The 21,170-nt window shown below is 43.6% G+C and overlaps 3 protein-coding genes across 8 annotated transcripts in view; all 3 read left to right on the forward strand.

Moving 5' to 3' along the window:
• The window catches only part of CAMTA1 (calmodulin binding transcription activator 1), a 967,475-nt gene extending 962,458 nt beyond the window's left edge, over positions 1 to 5,017 (forward strand). For all 6 annotated transcript variants that reach the window (XM_086344277.1, XM_086344278.1, XM_086344274.1 and 3 more), the window contains one exon: positions 1,739 to 5,017. In XM_086344277.1, the coding sequence (XP_086200403.1) occupies positions 1,739 to 1,802 (64 nt within the window). In that variant the 3' untranslated portion in view covers positions 1,803 to 5,017. The remainder of the gene's footprint in view (positions 1 to 1,738) is intronic.
• A 1,586-nt stretch (positions 5,018 to 6,603) lies between these two features.
• VAMP3 (vesicle associated membrane protein 3) lies at positions 6,604 to 16,167 on the forward strand. The gene is made up of 5 exons (XM_086344283.1): positions 6,604 to 6,713; positions 8,740 to 8,821; positions 12,602 to 12,760; positions 13,525 to 13,576; positions 14,379 to 16,167. Coding segments are annotated over exons 1-5 (315 nt in total). The 5' UTR covers positions 6,604 to 6,711; the 3' UTR covers positions 14,399 to 16,167.
• Positions 16,168 to 20,134: 3,967 nt separating this feature from the next.
• Positions 20,135 to 21,170, forward strand: part of PER3 (period circadian regulator 3) — a 66,361-nt gene continuing 65,325 nt past the window's right edge. Inside the window, 2 exon segments of the mRNA XM_086344284.1 lie at positions 20,135 to 20,391; positions 20,649 to 21,034. Of these exon segments, the coding sequence (XP_086200410.1) occupies positions 20,856 to 21,034 (179 nt within the window). The 5' untranslated portion in view covers positions 20,135 to 20,391; positions 20,649 to 20,855.

A 21,170-nucleotide genomic window follows, 5' to 3' on the forward strand; every position in this document is an offset into this window, starting at 1 on the left:
TTATCAAGTATGCATGTCCAAAACTAGGGACCTATAATGATGTGTATTTTTGTACTGCAGTATGACCCAGAGTACCCAAAAATTTAATAATCCGTCATGTACTTAATCATAAAGTTCAAATGATACCTGGATGCAGTTGTGAATACAGCAGGGTATTCTAAGTGTACCTGTTAAGAAAGAAGGCTTTCATAGTTTCGAAGATACACTGTTTGAGCAAACTGGGCTTGGTATATTGAGTAAATAAATCAGACAAAGAAGTACGTTTTCAAACATTATAATTCTTTCTGGTGATGATAAAATGACAAAGCTTTTTTTCTGAAAGAGAGCATCTTCTCTTTGAAGAGATCATATCAACTTGACAGAATACTCAGAAATGATTCTGCTTGGAGGTGGTAAATATAATTTTCTTCAATCGCTATTATAGCACACATGCCATTTCATTGAATGCCAACCTCAGTAGAGCCATAACTTATTACTGGTTTTTCAAAATGTTTTCTTTCCACTTGAGCATTCTCTAGAAAGGAAACTAACAGTTGCCTTAAAATAAAATTTAAACTTACCCATATAACTCAAGATAACAGGAGAGGCCCTTCTCTTAGAGAATGAGAAAACGGTATTTGGGAATTAGCTCTGTACAGGACCATATTGGGTAAACAAATTTTTTTTCTTTTCATACTATTGAGGTAGAGTGTATGTGTCTAGAGAAACTGCTGCTTCTGTGTGGCTAAGATCATCCTCTCACACCCATTTTTAGTAAACAAATGTTACCACAGGCCATGCAGTGCTGCAAACAACCTATGACTTAACACAGCGCACACTGACTTCAGAAGTTAGACCCTAAAGTCACACTTGCCTTTGACCAATCCAATAGTCAGGCAAGCTCTTAGTTATCTGACAATAAAGAGAAATATATTCTTTAGCTTAGAACCACTTTCCCAGGTCCCCATATGCATCAGGTGGCCATATTCATTCAAAAGCCAAGGCAAATTTTTATATTAAAAAATTTCAACTGAAGGCAGTCAGCAACAAATAATTTGCTGTGAACTTTCCCTGACTATTTATAGCAATTTAAATTTGTTTACCACCACACATTTGATAAACAGAACGAAGTACCTTATTGGTATTGCACCCTGGTGCTGTCTGCCCAGGGGCACCGGGGGAAGTGACCCAAACATCTTTTAAAGCTCCAATGTGGAATGGGAGGAAAGTAAACAATTCTGAAAATCAGAAAGACTGAACAATACCTGGGCAAAATCAGAGTTGTGCAGGGGAGCCCATCAGGTTCAAGATAGATCAGGATCTTGAGTCTGTGAGCAAAGCAAGAACTCGTGCCCTAGGTACATCAAAAGCTAATGAACAAACGTGTGTGCAGTCTCCCTAGCTTGCATCCTATGGAATCACAGGGCATTCATGGGGGTTGACCAGGCTAAAAAGAGCTATTTGACCAATTAACTTCTAGAAGGAGCACATTATTGTTAGACTTGATTTAATGCTTTCAACTTTGGTTTTGCTTTGTGTTTAGAGCTCTTGATATAGAGGAGAGTTTCAGGAAGGCTGCAGTCTTCCACTTGAATATTTTCCCCAGCAATTTCACAGGAGTTTCCTTAGCCATCAGTCCTCAGAGGGGTTTTTGTCTTGGCTTTTCACTTCCTAGGGAAATGGCCACACCCTTTCCTTTATCTGGTGACAATTTCACTCTATAGTTATCACCTGGTATTTTGTTTTGTTTCTCTTCCAGAGTGAAAGAATTGAAAAAGGCCAAGGAACTTGAAGACATACAACAGCATCCCTTAGCAATGTGACACTGCTTTTCAGACTGTTTTCATTTCTGTTTTTAGCAGAGACATGCAACAACACGCACATGCACACACACACACACACACAAACACACACACACACACATACACATAATCCCTCTGCAGTTTTGGGGAGATCAGCTGCAGGATTTTAACAGGAATGTTTTGGTCATTGCATTTGCACTTTCATGGACAACTTTTAATTTGATCAGCAAGACATCTTGGAACTCAATCTTCTGTTGGATCATGGGCAAACAAGACACCACGAGGAATCGAAAGAGGCTTTCCTCCTCTTAGGAAGAAGCCGTCTTCCTTCTCACATAGGGCTGTATTCAAACATCGTGTGGAACTGTACAAATATTTATACCAAAAATATAGATAAGAAAAGGTGGGGATGCACTAGCAACGAAGAGAATGCTGTTCCTGCACCTGTCAGTTATTTCCAAGAAGCTGAATTTTGGGGATTGATTCTCAGTGGAGGGCTTAGATCATACAAATCTTTATTGGGTCCGTGTGTTCTCATTTCCTTCACTGTGTTTATTTGATCTTAATTTGTTTGTCTGTTTGCGTTTCAATCTCTACAGCACACTTAATGCAACTTTTAAAAATCTGCAGGTTTTTAGTGTTTTGTGGAAGTTTGCAGAGGGGGCGGGTGCGTGGTACACGGGTAACGCATGGGAAGTGACGAGGAACAGCGAACAGAGTTTAAATTTATTTTCTTGTCCCCACCACCTCCCAAGAACCTGCGAGGAGAGTCATCATCTTATCCCTTTTCTCATGTTCAGCACTTTAATTTTTTTGCCTTACTTTCTTGTGCAATGAGAATTACTTAAAGAGTTGGTAAAGCATGTAGCTTTTTTTAGTAGCCTTGGAAACTGTAGTCATTCTAAGGAATCATGAACCTTGCCTGGACATTTGCCACCTAAAAGATCAGTGTGGTGCTGCGTTCTGGCCAGTAAATTCCATATTTTTGGCTATATCTCATCCAACCTGAGCAGTTTCTGTGTATATATAGAAGGTAGAAATGGAAAGTGAGAAAATATTTGAAAGGGATTATATTAATTGCTAAATATTTTATTCACAAAGGTCAATAACATGGCAAGATAAAATTATTTGTATAGTTTTGTCTGAATGAGCGAGAAAAAAATGTGGATGTATTGTTTGTATATATTGTATATATTAAAACAAAGAGATATGTGCATGAAATCAAGAAAAAGAAATGAAAAAAGCAAAGCATTAGTGGCTATGGTCTGTAAAATGAAAAAAAAAACTTTATTTCACTATAAGAGTACTTTATTTTAAATGTTCTTTAGAAGAACATTTTGCTAAAGCATGACTAAACTGCAAAAAAAAAAAAAAAAAAAGAGCTACTGTATTAAGACTTAGGAAAAAAAGGCAGAGTAACATTACTTAAAAAAGGATATGTTTACATTTAATTTTGGCTACCAGGAGTTTATTTTATTTTATTTAAAAGTTTTTTTGCCAATGGTGCCAAGTAATGTGAATGCTGATATCGCTTAAGAAAATTAAGTTACTTTTGCTAAACAGATAATCATTAAGATGAATCAGTATATAGCTTAACACCATCCACTCACTCCAACAAAGAACACTTAGAATGGTCAAAACATGACAAAAGAAATAGGATGAAAAATAGAAAAATATCTCACGTTTTCATATCTCCTGCTGGAAATCAGAAAATGTAATAAAAATTGCACACAAAATAACTACAAATTAAAAGGATGCAAACTGGTCTCGTAGGAATGTCATGGTATATTACTATTTCCACATAATGAGGAGCCAAAGAAATCTGATGCTTTTTAACAATTCAACTACTAATGTTAAATTGAGAGAATCAAGTTCGCACTTGCTGATGCCAGTTTAAAATTCCCAGGTTAAGTTTCAGGATCAGTTGGTGTAAAGCTGAGAGAATAGTTTTGGTGTTTTTTTTTCCCTTGGTTCTGGCTGCCAACTGTAAGTGAAAACTCAAGGCTTGTTGTGAAGCCTAAAAATATTCACAAATCAGCTTTTAAACTGGTGTCTTAGAAGGAAGGTAGATACAAAAAGATTGTGGTAACAACTGGGGTCAGTGCTCTTGGTGCCTTTTCTATAATTGTACTTGTTTTTTAATTACTTCCTTTCACTGCCAACCTCGAATTACTGTACAGTATATGTCTTACTGCTTGTGATCAGCTTTGACAACGGTGACAGCCCCACCACTAGCAGCCACCTGTACATTTGTAAACTGACCTGACTCAATTTTGTTTTTAAATGTGTGGGTTTTGTTGCAACTGTTGCAGTTCCCCCAAATACCCATTATTTTCCCACAATTTGACCTACAGGAGGACACTGAGTAATTTACAAACACACAATTGCATTCATAAATGGGAAGAGAATGTGAAAGCCAGCTCTTTCAGAATATCCTTTAGTAATACTGAATTTAGGGACGTTTATTCCATTGTGGCACAAATAGCCGATCTGACAGGAGTAATGACCTCAGTGGATTTGCTTTAACCCTCACTTTTTTTTTTTTTTAATGTCTCAACATGCTACATTATTAGCTGAGTAAGCTAGATAATCTGGAAGATAAAAGACTGACATAGGAGCGTTCTTACGGAGAGGATAGAAGTAGGTTCAGAACCTACCAATGTCATCTACCAGTACAACTGTGAATCCCAGGTGAGGTACAAATGCACTTCCACTGAAATGAAACATTTCTGACCGCTTTTTCTTGTTTGTGAATCTTACTTTTGAATATAAGATGATAGGTAAGCGCAGCTTTCTTGGATAATCTGAATTCCCAAGTGCCAGGAGTAGGATCTCATTATAAAATTAATAGCTAATCTTATTCTGTCTCCTGATGATTTAATTGCTACACTTGTTACCCATTTGAAATCAGCTGTACTGTGTGAACGAAATCGAGACAATAACTCGAACCCCTCTCTGGCTGCACGGTCGCTTATGGCAGTTCCACACAGTAGTTGGCGCCCAATGGGGGGTCCCTGAGACTTGCATGTAAAACTAGTCTAGATGTCTTCTTTTTTGTAAGTTTTATTTTTGTAATTGTGCATGTAAAGCATCATTGAATCAATGGATCTGTTGAAGAACTCAGCTGCTGGAAACCATGCAAAATGTTTTGAATTGCCCTTAAAATATGGAAAATGTTTTCTGAATGCTTTATATTCTTTCTGCTGTAAATTAAAAATGAAGAAAATTTCCCCATACTATGTGTGTGTTGCTTTAACTTCACCTGATACTGAAATCCAAGGTGATCAGCAGGTTTTAAACCTTACAAAATCATTTCAAATAGTTCCTTCTATCTTGATGCAGTGTTTTGACATGGAATGCTACATAGTTTCAGATCTGTCCAGGAAAGAGAACATTCCTTAATAGAGCCACTGTTCCTAGAACATTTGCTTGTCCACTATTGGATTCAAGGAGGATCTCAAAGAGCTTTAGATTATGTGTATATTATGTGTATACATCTATCAATATTCACTGTCCTTGAGTTATTGATACCTTCTCAGGCACCTCTCAGCCTAAGTGCACTTACGGGAAAGACAACATGGATTGAAATTCACCTTTTCAGTTAAAGCCCTCTGACTTTTTAAAAATGCACCTTTCAGCTGACTACTAAGCCCAGCCTTCTTTTCTGGAACCCTGGCATCAGTCTCCTTCCCTTTCACTGCAGAAACTCAAGTCCCTGGTGGTCCCTCTTCCATCTAAACCATTCTGGAGCTGCTGTCAGACAAGTTTTGCATGATAGATCACCCAGTTTCATGAAGCCTCAGTGATTTCTAGAGCCCACTGCACTGAAATGATATTCTCCTTTCTTGTTTATTTTCACTCTCTACTCAAGTCTTGTTTTCATCTGTGCCCCAACCTGCACCCCTTGGTTGGTCTGTTCAAATCGTGTCCAGGTTCACTGTTCTTTGTTCATATGATTTGTTCCTCCAATCCTGGAAAGTTGTTAGCTACTTAACTCAATCCGAATTTCACCTATGTGACACTCTCTTTCTTATTCTAATATACACTAATATTTCCTTTTTCAAATCCCATTTGGAATCGGAAAAGACAGTTTGATGTTATTTTTTTTTTCATTTTTCATCTATTCTGCCAGTTGACCTACTGGTGTACTGTTTAACTCTGGAGTTGCCTTTGCTGGTAGGAACGCTTTTAGTACAACTGAAATTCCTTGCATAGTAAATCACTACTCAGATTTGTGCCTCAGCCTCAACCGGAAATTCAGAAGCTGAGGACCTATTATGTGCTTGGTGTCCCGAAATACATACAGAAAGGTAGAAAGTACAGTCCCTGATATCAAGATTTCCATAAAGAGATTATATTAAGATCTGTGCAATGACAGATATTTGTGTCACAAATGAACACACGAAAAGGAAGCCTAATCCAATCAACGCCTGTAACAAATACTATGAATGAACCTCCCCTCCCATTTTAACAAGTTTCTTGCGAAAATGTGGCGTCTCCAGGACCACTGGATTAATCTGGAACTTTAAGCAGAAGCCCAAGGGCTGTCTCCGATGCTGTCACAGTCAGAGGAATAACTCACGGGCCCAGAATAACGTAAAACTCCCACACCCTCATTTATCTCCATGGTGCCTTTTCAAGTGCCCCAGGTCAGCACTGGCGCGGGCAGTGACAGCCGGCAGTCGCCCAGCAACCGGCCGCAGCGCTCGGTGGAAGTGGGCCGCCCCTGACACAACCCGCCCGCCCTCGACACACCCCGCCCCCTTCCGGCGCGACCCTCGCGGCCTCGCGCGCCCGGCCCACCCCGTCAGCCCCTCCCGATGACGTCATCGCCCCTGCGCCGCCGGCACCGCGCCCAGGTCCCAGGTCCCCGGCCTCCGGTCCCGCAACGCCAGTCAGCCGATCCTGAGACTCTGCTTCCGCCGCCAAAATGTGAGTGACAGGACGCGGCGCGGAGGGCCCGAGGGCCCGAGGGACCTCGGCCCGCGGCTGGGACCCCGGCCCGGCCCGGTTCCCGCCCGCCGCCCCTCGGACGCGGGCGCTCCCCGCGCGCCTATGCGCGGGGGCTCCCAAGGCCTAGGGGTGGGCGGCGGCCCCCGGGAGTGCGGGCTGCATACGGGCCAGCTCGGCACTGCGGCCCCGCCGGCCGCCCTTGAGGGCCCCACGGCAGTCGGGCGGACGCGGAACGGGTGAGGGCGGGGCAGCCGGGGTTTCCTAGAGGTAGGGAGAATTTCACCGCCAGCCCTGCTTCATCTCCGACCTCCCCTCCCCGTCCTGTTTTTCCCACCTTGCCCCCCAAGTTCACTGAGGGGTGCTGTGACTGCAGCCCTCGTCCTGGAGCGCCTGCTCCCCGCCTGGTGTTGGGCTGGATTCCGGAAGTTGCAAGGGGAAGAAGGACCTCCGCCCTGTCTTGAAGCACCTGTGGTTTGAGTGGACTCAGGCGCAGAGCTGTGGGCCTTCTCCTTTTAAGCAGAAGCATTCTTGTAGTGGCCCTTGAAAACAGGAATTTCCCGTGGTAACAGTTCAGAGAACGCTAAGGGTCAGGAATCACAAAGACCCGCTGTCCCCCGCCTCAACCTGCTCGTCGCTGTCCTACAGAGAAAGGAATGGGTGCTTTCCCACGGTTCCTCCCGGAACTAGGGTCACCCCTCCTCTGGAGGGTTCCTGCTTGAGGCTGCTGTGCCAGATGATCGCAGCAGTTAAAATCTAGATCGTAGAATTAAACAGAACCTGGTCTAACACAGGCTCCAGTGCAGCCGGTGGTGTCGACTTTCTAAACCTTTAGTTTTCTGTAAAATGAGGTTAATAGTAGTAGTGCCCCCTCAAAGAGTTTTGAGGACTAAATGAGAAAATGCTTGCAGCAAATGCATAGTACATGACCCTTTGCTGTTATCTATCAGACAGTAAACTCTGAGGGCATTGCTGGGGTCTGCTGCATCCCTTATCTTTGACACATGGTAGGTATAAAATTAACTGTCTGTTGAATCAATGAATCAGTGGGTGTTGTAGGAAGGACACAGGGAAGAGACCTAAGACATAGGAAGGATCTGTAGGATAAGGCAAGGCTGTAGGCAAGACTGTATATAGGTATCTCTGAAAAATCAAAAGTACTGCCAACCAAGTCATGGAAGCAATTAGGACTTCCAAGCCAGAGTGCTCAAAAAAGATCTGTCTGGGGGAAAAGTAAAGCATTCAATGAGGATGTTAAAAGAAGTACCTTTCAAGAGAGGGAGCCTTGCTTCATCTTATCTTTGCCACTCACACCACCCCCACTCCCTGCATCCTAGTGTTCCTCACTCTGTTTCTCTAAGTGAGTCTATTTCTCTGTACTGGAAAAAGGGTGTTCTGTAGTTGTTCACCACTCTGAAGACAGTTCTTGCCACAGTGAAAAGATCAGAAGAGTACTGAGTGCATTTAAGTAGCTGTATACCTTAAAACAAGTAATAAAAAAAAAATGGGAACATAGCATCTACCTATCTTAGGATCAGGCTTCCCGGGTGGCTCAGATGATAAAGAATCTGCCTGCCATGCAGGAGACCTGGGTTTGATCCCTGGGTCAGGAAGATCCTTTGGAGGAAGAAATGGCAGTTCACTCTAGTATTCTTGTCTGGAGAATCCCATGGACTCAGGAGCCTGGTGGGCTATAGTGCATGGGGTCACTGAATGTCTAACACTTTGACTTTCATGTGAGGATCAGATGCTTCAGTGATACAAAGGAGAGCCTATCAAACCTTCACTTTAGACCTCAGTCACTTTTAACATGTGGGTGAATCTTTGAAATTTTAGAGGAATTAGAAGAGATGTCTTTAGAACCTTTGTTCATTGCTGCAGAAAAGATGTTCATTTTCTGCTTTAGTTCTGAAATTTCTAACTGAGGGTCCTGGAAAATATCCGCATACTTAACAGAAATGTGTTTGGAATCCTAACTTACTCTTGCCTGTGTCTTTACATGTTTCAGGACTACAAATGCACCTGCAGGTTCAAGCGCTGCCGCTGGCAGTAGTAGAAGACTTCAGCAGACACAAAATCAAGTGGATGAGGTATTGCTCTGAAATGTGGAAAACCTGAATTACAAGCCAGCATGAGAACACTCTGGGAATAATTCTGTTTAGGAAAAGTATCATAGAAGTGTGAACGTAAAGTAAATTTGGACTATCCTAACTGTAACAAAAATTTGTCCCCTACTGGTTTGGGACCCCTTTTCTAAGCTTCTGAGAAGTCACATCCTCCTGGTTTCAAGCTTGTTTTCCTTTAACCAAATCACACACCTAAAGTACAGGCTCTTCTCCCTGAGGACATCCCTCCCAAGAATCACTTGGTGATGTATATTTTGCCACAATAAATTAAACATTAGAGAAGAAAAAAGAACTGCTTTATAAAAGAATAAAATCTTAAGGATGAGGTCTGTAGATTGCAGAAGCCAGGATGAATCCTTCTGACCAGATTTTTCATCAGGATGCTTTTTACCAGTTACCCAGCCCAGCAAATCTCTGTCAATTGCCATCCAGTACTGTGCAAGAGGCAGGTGCTGGAAAACTGCTCTAACCCAGCAGATCTATGTTTGTAGAAATGTTAGGTTGGGAGGCCCTCAGAGCGTCTTTTCTTCTGCCCTATACACGCAGACCTACAATGGAAGACTATTTGAGAAATTGAGGCTCGTATTTCCCTGGTGGCTCAGAGGTTAAAGCGTCTGCCTGCAATGTGGGAGACCTGGGTTCGATCCCTGGGTTGGGAAGATCCCCTGGAGAAGGAAATGGCAACCCACTCCAGTATTCTTGCCTGGAGAATCCCATGGGCGGAGGAGCCTGGTGGGCTACAGTCCACGGGGTTGCAAAGAGTCGGACACGACTGAGCACCTTCACTTTAACCTTCTCTTTCAAAAGCCATCATAGCTAAGCAAGGCTGTGTTGGTCTTTCTGCATTAGGCTATCTTAAAAAGCAGAGTTAAACTAATGTTAGATACCATTGTTAAATCCTATGGCAATATTTTGGTCCGATGGTTTGGTTTATGAACTAAATTCTGAATTGTTTACATTTTCATGCTAAGAAACCCGTTCTAATTCCATCTTCCATGAAACTTCTATTTACTTACAAACTCAAATTGGGTCCTTTTTTTTTTTTTTTTTTTTACATTTTTTAAATTAATTTATTTTTTATTGAAGGATAATTGCTTTACAGAATTTTGCTGTTTTCTGTCAGTCCTCAACATGAATTAGCCAGAGGTAGACACAGATCTCCTCCCTCCCTTTGGTACTTTTCCTTTACCAAAGAGAGTTTTTTTTTAACTGAAGTGGAAATTTGCATAACCACCTTAAAGTGTATAATTCAGTGGTATTTGGTGTATTCACAATGCCCTGCAGCCATTCCTTTTGTCTAGTTCCAGTTTTTTCATCACCTGAAGAACACCTTGTAGGCATTTAGTAATCACTTCCCATTCCCTCTTTCTCCAGAATGGTAGCCTCTAATTGACTTTCTGTTTCTGTGGTTTTGCCTCTGCTGGATGTATCATATGAAAGGGATAATACAATGCGCGGCCTTTGTGTCAGGCTTCTTTAACTTCACATCATTTGTTCGACATTCATCCTAGTTGTGGCGTCTGTCGGTGCATCATTCCTTTTTGTAGCTGCATAGTATTCCATTGCAGATGGATACCTCAGTTTGTTTATCCATTCATCTGTTGGTAGATTTTTGAGTTGTTTTTCCCTTTTGGCTGTTATGAATCGTGTTACTATAAACATTTTCATGTGAGCTTCTATGTGGACATCTGTTTTCATTTCTCTTGGTTATGTATCTAAGGGCTTCCCTGGTGGCTCAGTGGTAAAGAATCTGCCTGCAATGGAGGAGATTACCTGCAATTCAGGAGATGCAGGTTCAATCCTTCAGTAGGGAAGATCCCCTAGAGAAGGAATGGCAACCGACTCCAGTATTCTTGCCTGGGAAATTCATGGACAGAGGAGCCTGGCAACCTATAGTCCATGGGGTCGCAAGGGTCGACATGACTTAGTGACTAAACCATCGCCATAGTAATGCTATATTTAACTTTTTGAGGAACTTTCAAGCTTTTCCACAGTGGCTACACTATTTTGCCTTTCCACTAGCCATGTCCAAGAGTTCCTGTTTTTCCACGTTATCATCAACACTTGTTATTTTCTACTGTTTTGATTATAGCCATCCTGAACTGATCCTAATGAGTATGGATTAGTAACTCTTTGTGGTTTTAATTTGCATTTCCTATTGACCAGAGATGCTGAATATCTTCTCATGTGGTTGTTGACTGTTTGTATAAATTCTTTGTAGAAATGTCTGTTCAAGACCATTACTAGTTTTTTAACTGGGTAGTCTGTTTTTAATGTTGGTTAACAAAGAGTTCTTTGTATATTCTGGATGTTAAATCTTTGTCAGATATATGATTTTCAAATATTTTCTGCCATTCTGTGGATTGGCTTTTCATATCCCTGATAGTCTTTTGAAGCACAAAAGACTTTAATTTTTATGAAATCCAGATTATCTGTTTTTTTCTCTTGTTGCTCTTGCTTTTGGGGTCAAATCTATAGCCAAAGCCAAAGTTGTAAAGAGTTATGTTTTCTTCTAAGAGTTTTATAGTTTTCAGCTCTGTATTTGGGTCATTGATCCTTTTTGAGTTAATTTGTGCACGTGAGGTAAGGTAAGGGTCCAATTTCATTCTTTCGCATGTGGCTATCTAAGCACCAAGTTTTGAAGCTCAAAAGTGTGACTCCTCCAGTTTTGTTTTTCTTCTTCAATATTGTGTCGAGTGTTCAAGGCCCCTTGGAATTCTATATGAATTTGAGGACTAGTTTTTCCATTTAGGCAAAAAAAAAGCCATTGGAATTTTGATAGAGATTGAATTGAATCTATACATGTGTACATCACTAGGGGGAGTTTTGCCATCTTAACACTGTTAATTAAGTCTTTCAACCTATGAATGTGGGATGTCTTCCCATTTCATTAGGTCTAATTCCTTTCAGCAGTGTTTTGTAGTTTTCAGCATGCAAGTCTTTGGCCTCCTTGGTTTAATTTATCCCTGGGTATTTTATTTTTGGGGGTGCTATTGTATGGAATTGTTTTCTTAATTTCCTTTTCATTGCTAGTTATGGAAGCACACTAATTTATGGCTGTTGATCTTGTACCCTAAAACTTTACTGGGTTTGTTTACTAACTCTAGTAGGGTTTTTTGGTAGATTCTTTGGGATTTTCTGTACGTGGAATCATCTACAAACAGCGATTATTTTACTTCTTTTCTAATTTGAAAGGAAAGTGAAAGTTGCTTAGTCGTTTACAACTCTTTGCGACCCCATGGACTATAGAGTCCCTGGAATTCTCCAGGCCAGAATACTGGGGTGGGTAGCCGTTCCCTTTTTCAGAGGATCTTCCCAACCCAGCGATCAAACCCAGGTCTCCTGCATTGCACGCAGATTCTTTACCAGCTGAGCTACCAGGGAAGCCACCAGGAAGCTTTTCTAATTTGGATGCTTTTTAATTTCTTTTTCCTACCTGGCCAGAGCTTCCAGTACAGTGTTGAACAGCAGTACTGAAGGTGGGCCTCCTTGTCTTTTACCACTGAGCATGGATGTTAACTGTGGGTTTTTCCACAGATACCCTGTAACATGTTAAGGAAGTTCCCTTCTGTCCTAGTTTGCTGAGTGTTTTTATTGTGAAACAGTCAATCCTTTTTTCTTTTTTGAAAGTTTGACTCAAAAGAGTAAAGAGTTGACCTGGAAAAAAAAAATGCCAGTAAACTTCGTTGATGAGTTGCGTTTTTCTTTCCTTTACTTGTACCTGAATGTGATCATATTCATCAGGTGGTGGACATCATGAGAGTCAATGTGGATAAAGTGTTGGAAAGAGACCAGAAGCTCTCTGAGTTGGATGACCGTGCAGATGCGCTACAAGCAGGAGCCTCCCAATTTGAAACAAGTGCTGCCAAGTTGAAGAGAAAATACTGGTGGAAGAATTGCAAGGTACTTCGCTTTTAACTGGTCTTTATATCAAGTCACCGTCTTGTCTTGGGGTAGACAAAGGCTACAAATACTGGACTTTCATGAGCCTTAGAGATGAATCTGACTTCCCACACAGAAATTTGCATTGACTTTGAATCTAAAACTCTGACTACATATCCTTTTTCTGCCCCCACAATTGAGAATGCTCCATGCTTTGTGGCTGACCTTCAGAAGTTTGTAGAAACAAGCAGGTCCAGAATCAGTCACAGACTGCAGCCCCTTCCAGCCCTGCACACAGACAGGAGAGGGCTGGAACAGGAAGGTCAGTTTGCATGCAGGTGCAAATGGCTCCAGGGTAAAAGGAAAGAGGTGCTGGAGAGCTGCAGCATGCTCCACAGAAAAGCAGGAAGCACCACGTGAGGAGCAGGGCCCAAAGCAGAGTTCACGTGGTTGCCAAAGAAGTGGGCCGCGGTCACATCCCTTCCTGGGTTGAAGAGTGACACTTTCTGATACCTGACACAGGCTTAATCCGTGTATCCACAGACAGATGCCTATCTAGGACCATACATCATTTGAACGTGTTATAAAAAAGCAGATAGTGAGTGTTAGCACCTATCTGAACATTAATAAGGACATTAAGTTTAGGCCTTAATAATTATGACTATTTGGGATGGGTGGGCACCTTAATTTCTCCTTCTGTGACTAGAATGATACTAAATGATACTCTTCAGTTGGCACGTTAATCTCTGGGTTTGAATGTGAAGTGGACATATGTTTGGTTACAGATGTGGGCGATAGGAATCACCGTTGTGGTCATCATCATCATCATCATTGTCGGTGAGTTCTCCTGCTCCAAACTCATTGCAGAAAGTCTTGTCTGTTCACATTTGACTCCATGTACAACAGCTCAGAATAAAAGTTCTCTTGGAGATGTTAATGTATCCCAAAGGTTTTCCTTTTCGTTAGTAAGTGTTGTAAATACTTGAGTGCTGAATCTGAGATTTTCAACATAAACATTGTCCTGATCCATAAGTTTGATCTCTGTATAACTTTCATCAGATATTTCCTTTCATGAGAAGTAGTACAGCCTAGTGATGAAGAGCATGGGCTACTTCTGATCCACTCTGCTCTACCATCCAGCTGTGTGGCCTTCAACAAGTAATTTCTTATTTCTGAACCTCAATTTCCTCATTTATAAAATGGGGACAATAATAACTACTACCTATCTCATATGTTTATTATGAGGACAAAGCTGTTAATATATAAAATGTGCTTAGGATGGTGCCTGGCATATAATAAGAATAGTTATATAAAGGAACAAATATACACCCACACTATCATTAATACTATTATTATAACCATTAGTACTACTGTAGACAGTATCGGAACAGCCCATTGCCATTAGTAGCCCAGAACATGAGAACTATTTAAAGAAATGTGTCTTGGATCCTTTTTTTGGCAGCCTCCTCTAATCTTCCACAAAATGTAGAGAAGCTGCTAGTAGGAAATTGGCCAGAAATTGAATTTCTGTTCACACTTAGACTGTAGTGTTTGATGTTTATTCTGTGTTTGCACTGAAAGACTAAACAACTATTCTCCCCGCTCCCCTCTCCTTTTTTAAATCTCCTCTGCTTGTTAGTGTGGAGTATATCTTCCTGAAGAACCAGTGAAACTCCAGCCTGCTGTTCAAGAAACCTCTTCAAGACTTTTGATTTAGAACCTGCTATATTATCAAGCTCGCCTACTGTTCTGTCTAAAATGATTATTTTTCTGTTAGTGACTGTAAAGTTTGTTTCCTAGGAGACGTGCCTTTGTTTTGTAATATGCACTCCAAACTAGAAGCGTGGTCAGCCCAGCCTCCGTTTTGCACAGTGCCTTTTCAGATTTACAAATGGGCTGATGGAGAGGACTTCTTCGGTTGCAGAGTGTTATAACCTAGCAGTAATGTTGTCTGGTTAATTGCCATTGACTGCAGTTAAGGAAATTTGTTCCAAGTTAACTGTCCTCATCATATGACATTACCCTCATTTTAAACCTCTGGGTAATCAGATTCCAATTTGTGCCTTCCAGAAAGAACACCACTGCCTAACACAAATCTGTGCCTTATTTTGCTCTTTTTCTGATTCCCTATAGCAGAACTCTCTACTGTTTATAGACACTACTGACTTTTGCTGTATTTTAAAATAAGATACTGGTAAAGAGTTTTTGCTCTTACATTAGATATGAAGATGTTTACTTTCTTGTTACTGTTATGTATCACTTGCTAAAAATACTGTTTTGATCAGAAATAATAACCTCTCTAAAACATTTTTATAGAACGATGGCTGTGACCAAAGTTTCTATCTTGCCAAAAAGTTAAATCCCAGTCAGACATCAAGTTTGTTCCTGCCAGATAAATTCAGAAAAGTGACCAGTGGAACTCAAGGTGCCCTTCAGAATTAAAGTTGTAATGTTGTGTGTGAACTTCTGACATCCTGGCAGGCCTTTCTTGCCCTTGAAAGGGTGTAGGTCTTGCAACTGCCCTTCCGATCTAGCATTTTTCCTGAGGTTTAGAGAAGATTTGAGCTCGATGCTGACCGTCTCCTACCTGTGGGAGGCGTTTTACTCAGCAGTTTGCAGATGATCAGCTGTAAGCTCCAGTATGTTTCTAATAATATGTGAGCAGCAATTTTGTAGCCTTCACCTGAGACTGTCTGTAGACAGGTCATTTTCTGGCCCAGTCTCCATAGACAACAGCTTCTTGGAGTTTGTTTCTAATTGTGATCCATATTCCACTGTCTAAATCTGTCTTGTAAATTTCACTTTCTACTAGGCATTGGTCAGAGTAGATGACCCTCTTCCCAGGGGACAGCTAACAAGAGACACTTCTTTGACGTCACAGACTTTCTGCATGAGACTCTGCTTTGGGCAGAGGTGTTGTCAGCTGAGAGACTTTTGTTGTGTACATGAGACTTTGGACACCAGAGTGTGTGGCTTAAGGTCAAGAAGTCAGGTAGGAATGAAAAGAGGCAAGGAGGCACCGAGGGGGAAAGAAGTCTTAGCACCCTGGGGCTCACCGTGACCAGAATGTTCACAAAGTCTCATTCACATGCTACTTGGTGACGTACAAAGCGACAGCAGTTAAGGTGCATCAGGACCCAGGTTCCACTTCTTTAACATCTGTTCCCCTGACATCAGTGCAATGGTATGAAGTTGAAGATGTGCCTTGCGGTGTGCCCTGCTGGGAGAAGGGGACAGCAGTTAGTGTCTGGACAGTGGCCCACCCTCGTCTCAGGTCTCTGCCAGGTCTGATTCTGCAGCTTTGGTGCTTGGTCCCATGTAACCCACTGGCTGCTGCATTAACCCAGGAATACCCCACTTGTGTATCTGTGTGTTTAGCTGGGAACTCACCCGCTATAATGAACTGAATAAAGTGTTTATAAACATAACTCTGGTGCCTGTGTCCCTGATAGAGGAGTAGCATGTGGTCCAAGTCCTGAAATGGCGTTCCCTACTGCTCACCCCCTCCCTTACAGACCCTGACTCCCCTTCCTCATTGCCTGAGGACCCTGATTTCCTCACACCCCACTCCCTGTATAAAATAGTGTTCTTCAGCCGAGGAGATGTTGGGGAACTGGCTTCCTTATGGTCACTGAAACACTCAGGATTTGGCTTTTGAGTTTCTTAAATAGATGGTCTTTTGGAAATGAGTTGTGCAGAGCTGGCCAGTATGTGGTGGATCAAACAGTTGCTCACATGGGACATGGGGAAGTTGACCCAGGTGGGGAATGGACATCTCCAAACCGTGTCTCTTGTTTTCATTCAGCATATCTCTTTCCCCTTGAATATGCTTCCACACTTATTCTACAACCCCTACAGAACAATATAATATGGGTGGAAGGAGACTTATGTTTACAATGAAATGCCAGTTTGCAGTAGAATCTGATGAAAAAGAGGTTGACTTCTTTCCATTGCCTCAGGTAAATGGTGACTGTTTTTCTTGTCTGGCAGACAGTCATGTCCCTGGAAAAGCACTGAGAGTTCTGCCTTTTGTTCAGGACCTTGAGAGAATGAAATACATGTGAACCCTTGGTATCATTTTCAAGATTTTAAAGGAAAATCTACCATAAATGAGCTCCTCTTTAACTGCATATCCCTTAAATGTCAGGGTTCCTTAGGGTGGGACCTCAGCCAACTTCTCTCTTCATTCTACTTAACCACCTGCCCTCAGGCAATCTCTCTGCTCTTGATCTCTCCATTCATTAATCTGCTGATGATTCCTGGCCTATTGGATACAAGCCTCTCAAACTCAGTGTTCACCAGACAAGGAAACCCCTCCTTCCTCATGGTCTTCCTGTCATTAACTGTTGCAGAGAAGGGCCCCATCACCCACCCAGGGATCATTCCAGACACATCTGCTGGACTTGCTGGTATTTTTGGTCACCATCTGTTAGCACTCAATATGCTGGAAGTGTGCTGTGTAACAGACACCCCCAAAATCGCAACGGCTTCAAGTTTTTTCCTCGCTTGTGCTTTGTGTCTGATGCCAGTCAGCAGGAAGGCGCTATCATCAGCTCCTGCAGACAGGGTGGGGAACTTCCTGTAAACATTCATTTTAGTTTATCACTACAGAAGGAAGGAACCATCAGGAATTGTGCACTGGCTCTCAAAACCCCTGTCTGGATATGGAGCCAGCAGCTCTGCTCACATTTCATCGACCAAAGTGACTTAGTTGACCGTGGCTCACCTCAGAAGGGAGTCCTACCTGTCACCCAAAGGAGAAGTGGAACCTCTATGAACATCTTCCTCTGTGTTGACATTACCATCAAAAAATGGGGGCAGATTCCCCTTGTCTTGTTCAGTCAGTCGTGTCTGACTTTGTGGCCCCACGGACTGCAGCATGCCAGGCTCCCCTGTCCTTCACTATCTTCCAGAGTTTATTCAAACTCATCTCCATTGAGTTGATGATGCCATCCAACCATCTCGTCTAATGAGTTGTGTCCCCTACACGATAATTCTACATTTGCATCACGAATGAAATGTTTTTTAAAGTATAGTAGTTTTTTCATTGGTTTTGAACGAGGATTAATTATTTGCTTTAAAATTGACCAGACTGCTTAGCTCATTTAAAAAATTAGCAAACTTCCAACTGAGCTGCTTTTCATAGTAGCAGAAAATTCAACTTGTAAAACTAGAATTTACTAAATAAACCAATTATGGTATAGTTATTATTTGGAAATATTTTTTCCCCTCATCCTTTAAATAGCTAAGTTCATTTAGAAATCTACTTGACTCTGTACTGCCACACGGACAATCCCATTGGCAGAAGTCCCTGCCTCTGGGCAACACTGTGGACTCCCAACCGCAGGAAGGACTTCTCTTCAGCCATTGCCTCTTGTCTGCAGCTCTTCCTTTCTGTGTCATTCACCTCTCTGGATTCATTCACCTCCTACTGGATCACGCCATCACTTAATAGTGATCCCCGCATCCCTGCCTCCAGTCAACAAATGCTTATCTATAGCTCTTCACAGCAAAATTCCTTCCTATGTCTTCCGGTATTCACCATCACACGTCCTCTTTTTCTTCAATCCACACCACTGAGACATCTGTAACCAAGGTCATCCATCGTCTTGGTGAAGGCCAACAGGAAATTCTCTGCCTTTGTCTCACTCTGCTTGTCACCAGCATTTGATACAGTTGCCAGCTGTCTCCTTGAAATGCTTCATTATGGAGCTTCCAGGACCCCACACTCCTGGCTTGCTTTCAACCTTATCTATGGCTCCTTATTTTTTGCTTGACCTTATCTCCCTATACCCTGACGCTTGGTCTTTGGCCTTTCTCTGTCTGCACTCTGTCATTGACACCGTTTCACCCACCACTGTGAACGCCATAGAGACTCTGATGACTCCCTTAAATGTAAGCTGTATCTCCACCCCTGGTTTCTCCCCTAAGCTCCCAGCTGGCAAATCCAATTGCCTACTTGACCACTCTGCTTGGATGTATGACGCACATCTCAAACGTAATGTGTAGAAAACAACTCTCTGTTCTTCATCAAAACCTGCAATCCCCAGACTTGCATTCGGTAAATATTTGCTGAATAAATGCAGTTTAACAAAACAAGGCTTCAGAGGAGAGTGAATATCATTTGAAAAAATAAGGTGGTTTATCTAATACCCAGGTTTCCCAGGTGGTGCTAATGATAAAGAATCTGCCTGCCCATGTAGAAGCCACAGGAGACGGTGGGTCATCCCTGGGTGGGGAAGATACCCTGGAAAAGTGGCAACCCACTCCAGTATTATTGCCGGGATAATCCCAAGGACAGAGAAGCCTGGAGGGCTACAGCCCGTGGGGTCACAGAGTCGGATTCGGACACGACTGAGTCACTGTACATGCTCACATGCATTCAATACCTAATATGACCTGCCACATTCTGTTTTACCCTCCTCTTTTATGCACAATTGCTTCAATTCATCCAACCAATACTGAAGGTTTCTGTACCAGGCACTGGAGACGCACAGAATATCTGCACAGCATTCCACACTTCAGCTAAGTCGAGACACAATTAAAAAGAGCCCTCTGTGTTTTTTAAAGGGCTTCTCTACACTTTCCCTTCCAAAATAGTGTCTTTTACAAACACTTGTCTTTCTCCAGTTGCTAAATGAAATCTTTAGGAAGACGAGGGAAATGTTTCAAGTTGTGAGAATTCCACTTCTGAAAACCAGATTTGATCTTCCCAGTCGGCTACACGGCCTGGGTCCTCCCAGCCGCTCAGTGTCGGCAGGAGTGAGAGAAAGAAGGTCGTTAACAAAGATGGAAACGACGGGAACTCGAGAAGACATAAGGAAAGCGCTGCGCTAGGACGTCCAGGGCCCTCCTCTGGATGCCCAACCCGCCGGCTCCACTCTCCCGGACACCTCCTGGCGCTTCCTGGTTGCTGCTGCTGCTGCAGCTAAGGTGCGGCCCCATAGACGGCAGCCCACCAGGCTCCGCCGTCCCTGGGATTCTCCAGGCAAGAACACTGGAGTGGGTTGCCATTTCCTTCTCCAATGCAGGAAAGTGAAAAGTGAATGTGAAGTTGCTCAGTCGTGTCCGACTTTTAGCGACCCCATGGACTGCAGCCTACCAGGCTCCTCCGTCCACTGGATTTTCCAGGCAAGAATACTGGAGCGGGGTGCAGCTGCCAATCACGTGGAGGCTGGGCCGATCCCGCCCACCCTGCCGCTCGGGGCCCGCCCCCTCGTGATTGGTGGCTCCGGCGTCCTATCACTGCCACGCTCGCTCCGGCGGCCCCCGTGGCCCATCCCCCGACGCCGTAAGGGGGCGGGGACTAGGGCCTCCTCAGGTTCCTTCCGCCCCCTGCCTACGCGCCGACCAGTAGGATTAGTCATGGGCGGTCCTCAGGCCGAATCCCCGGCGTTACGCAACGGCCTCTGAAGCCTTTGCCCTCGCTCCCTCGCCTCCCCTTATGTAACCCGGGCTCCCCGGCGCGGACCCCGCCCCTGGGCCAATGGGGACCCGTAGAGCTGGCGGCGGCGGCCAATCGCGCTCCGCGGGGGCGGAACCGTGTCACGTGGCGCGAGGGGGGCGTGGTGCTGGCGGTCGCCGGGCCCGCGGCGGGCCTCAAGACCGCGCGCGGTCGGGGCCGCTGGGCTGAGCATCGCCGGCGGCGGCGGGTGAGTGCTCGGGTGGGGCCGGGTGGGCTCGGAGACCGCCGGCCGCGGTCGCCTCAAGCGTGTCCTGCGCTGTGGGAATTTTATGCTTCAAGTGGCTCCTTGCTCGGTCCTGTTCCTGGGTGCGCGGCGATTATTGAGGCTGCCGGGGCCGGGGTCTCCCCCAGGGCTGCCCACCCTAGGAGCTACAGCCGAGCTTCCGGAATCGAATTGTGTTTCTCTTGACACTTGTCACTTTTATTTCCACCCTCCCCCTCCAGGGTGGATTTCCGGTGAGCGGAGACATCCAAAATTGCAGGGAAATACTGGGGAGAAAAGTGCCCCCGAGGAGCGGGGTCAGTAATTGCCCGCTAATGATGACTGACATTTCTAAGGCGATGGCATGGACCACAATGAGAAATACGGTTCGGTCGCCGATTGCAAAGTAGCAAAGAGCAGGCGACTGACTGAGGGCTGCTGGGCGAAAGATGGATCCCTGTGAAGATGTACAAAGGTCCAGTGGTAAATCTGAGAACCCCAGGGGGAATCAGCGTCATGAACTTGAAGGACCACAGGCCAGTGGTCCTGAGGCCCCCGGGAATGATGCTGCTGAGCTATGGAGCCAGAAATGCGAGCTGCGGAGCAAATTGGTGCAGACCAGCAACAGGTGAAATGATCTGATGAGTTTGTTGTTATTTGCTGGGGCAGTAGAAGGGAAAGACGGGCTTCCATCTTTTTGCATTTTGTTTGTAAGCCTAGGAAAAAGTTTACCGGGAGTCTCCAGCAGCTTGGAATGAAATACC

This window comes from Bos grunniens, chromosome 16, assembly GCF_055505025.1.
Source record: "Bos grunniens cultivar Pamir isolate PY7600 chromosome 16, Bosgru_T2T1.0, whole genome shotgun sequence".
Lineage (NCBI taxonomy): Eukaryota > Metazoa > Chordata > Mammalia > Artiodactyla > Bovidae > Bos > Bos grunniens.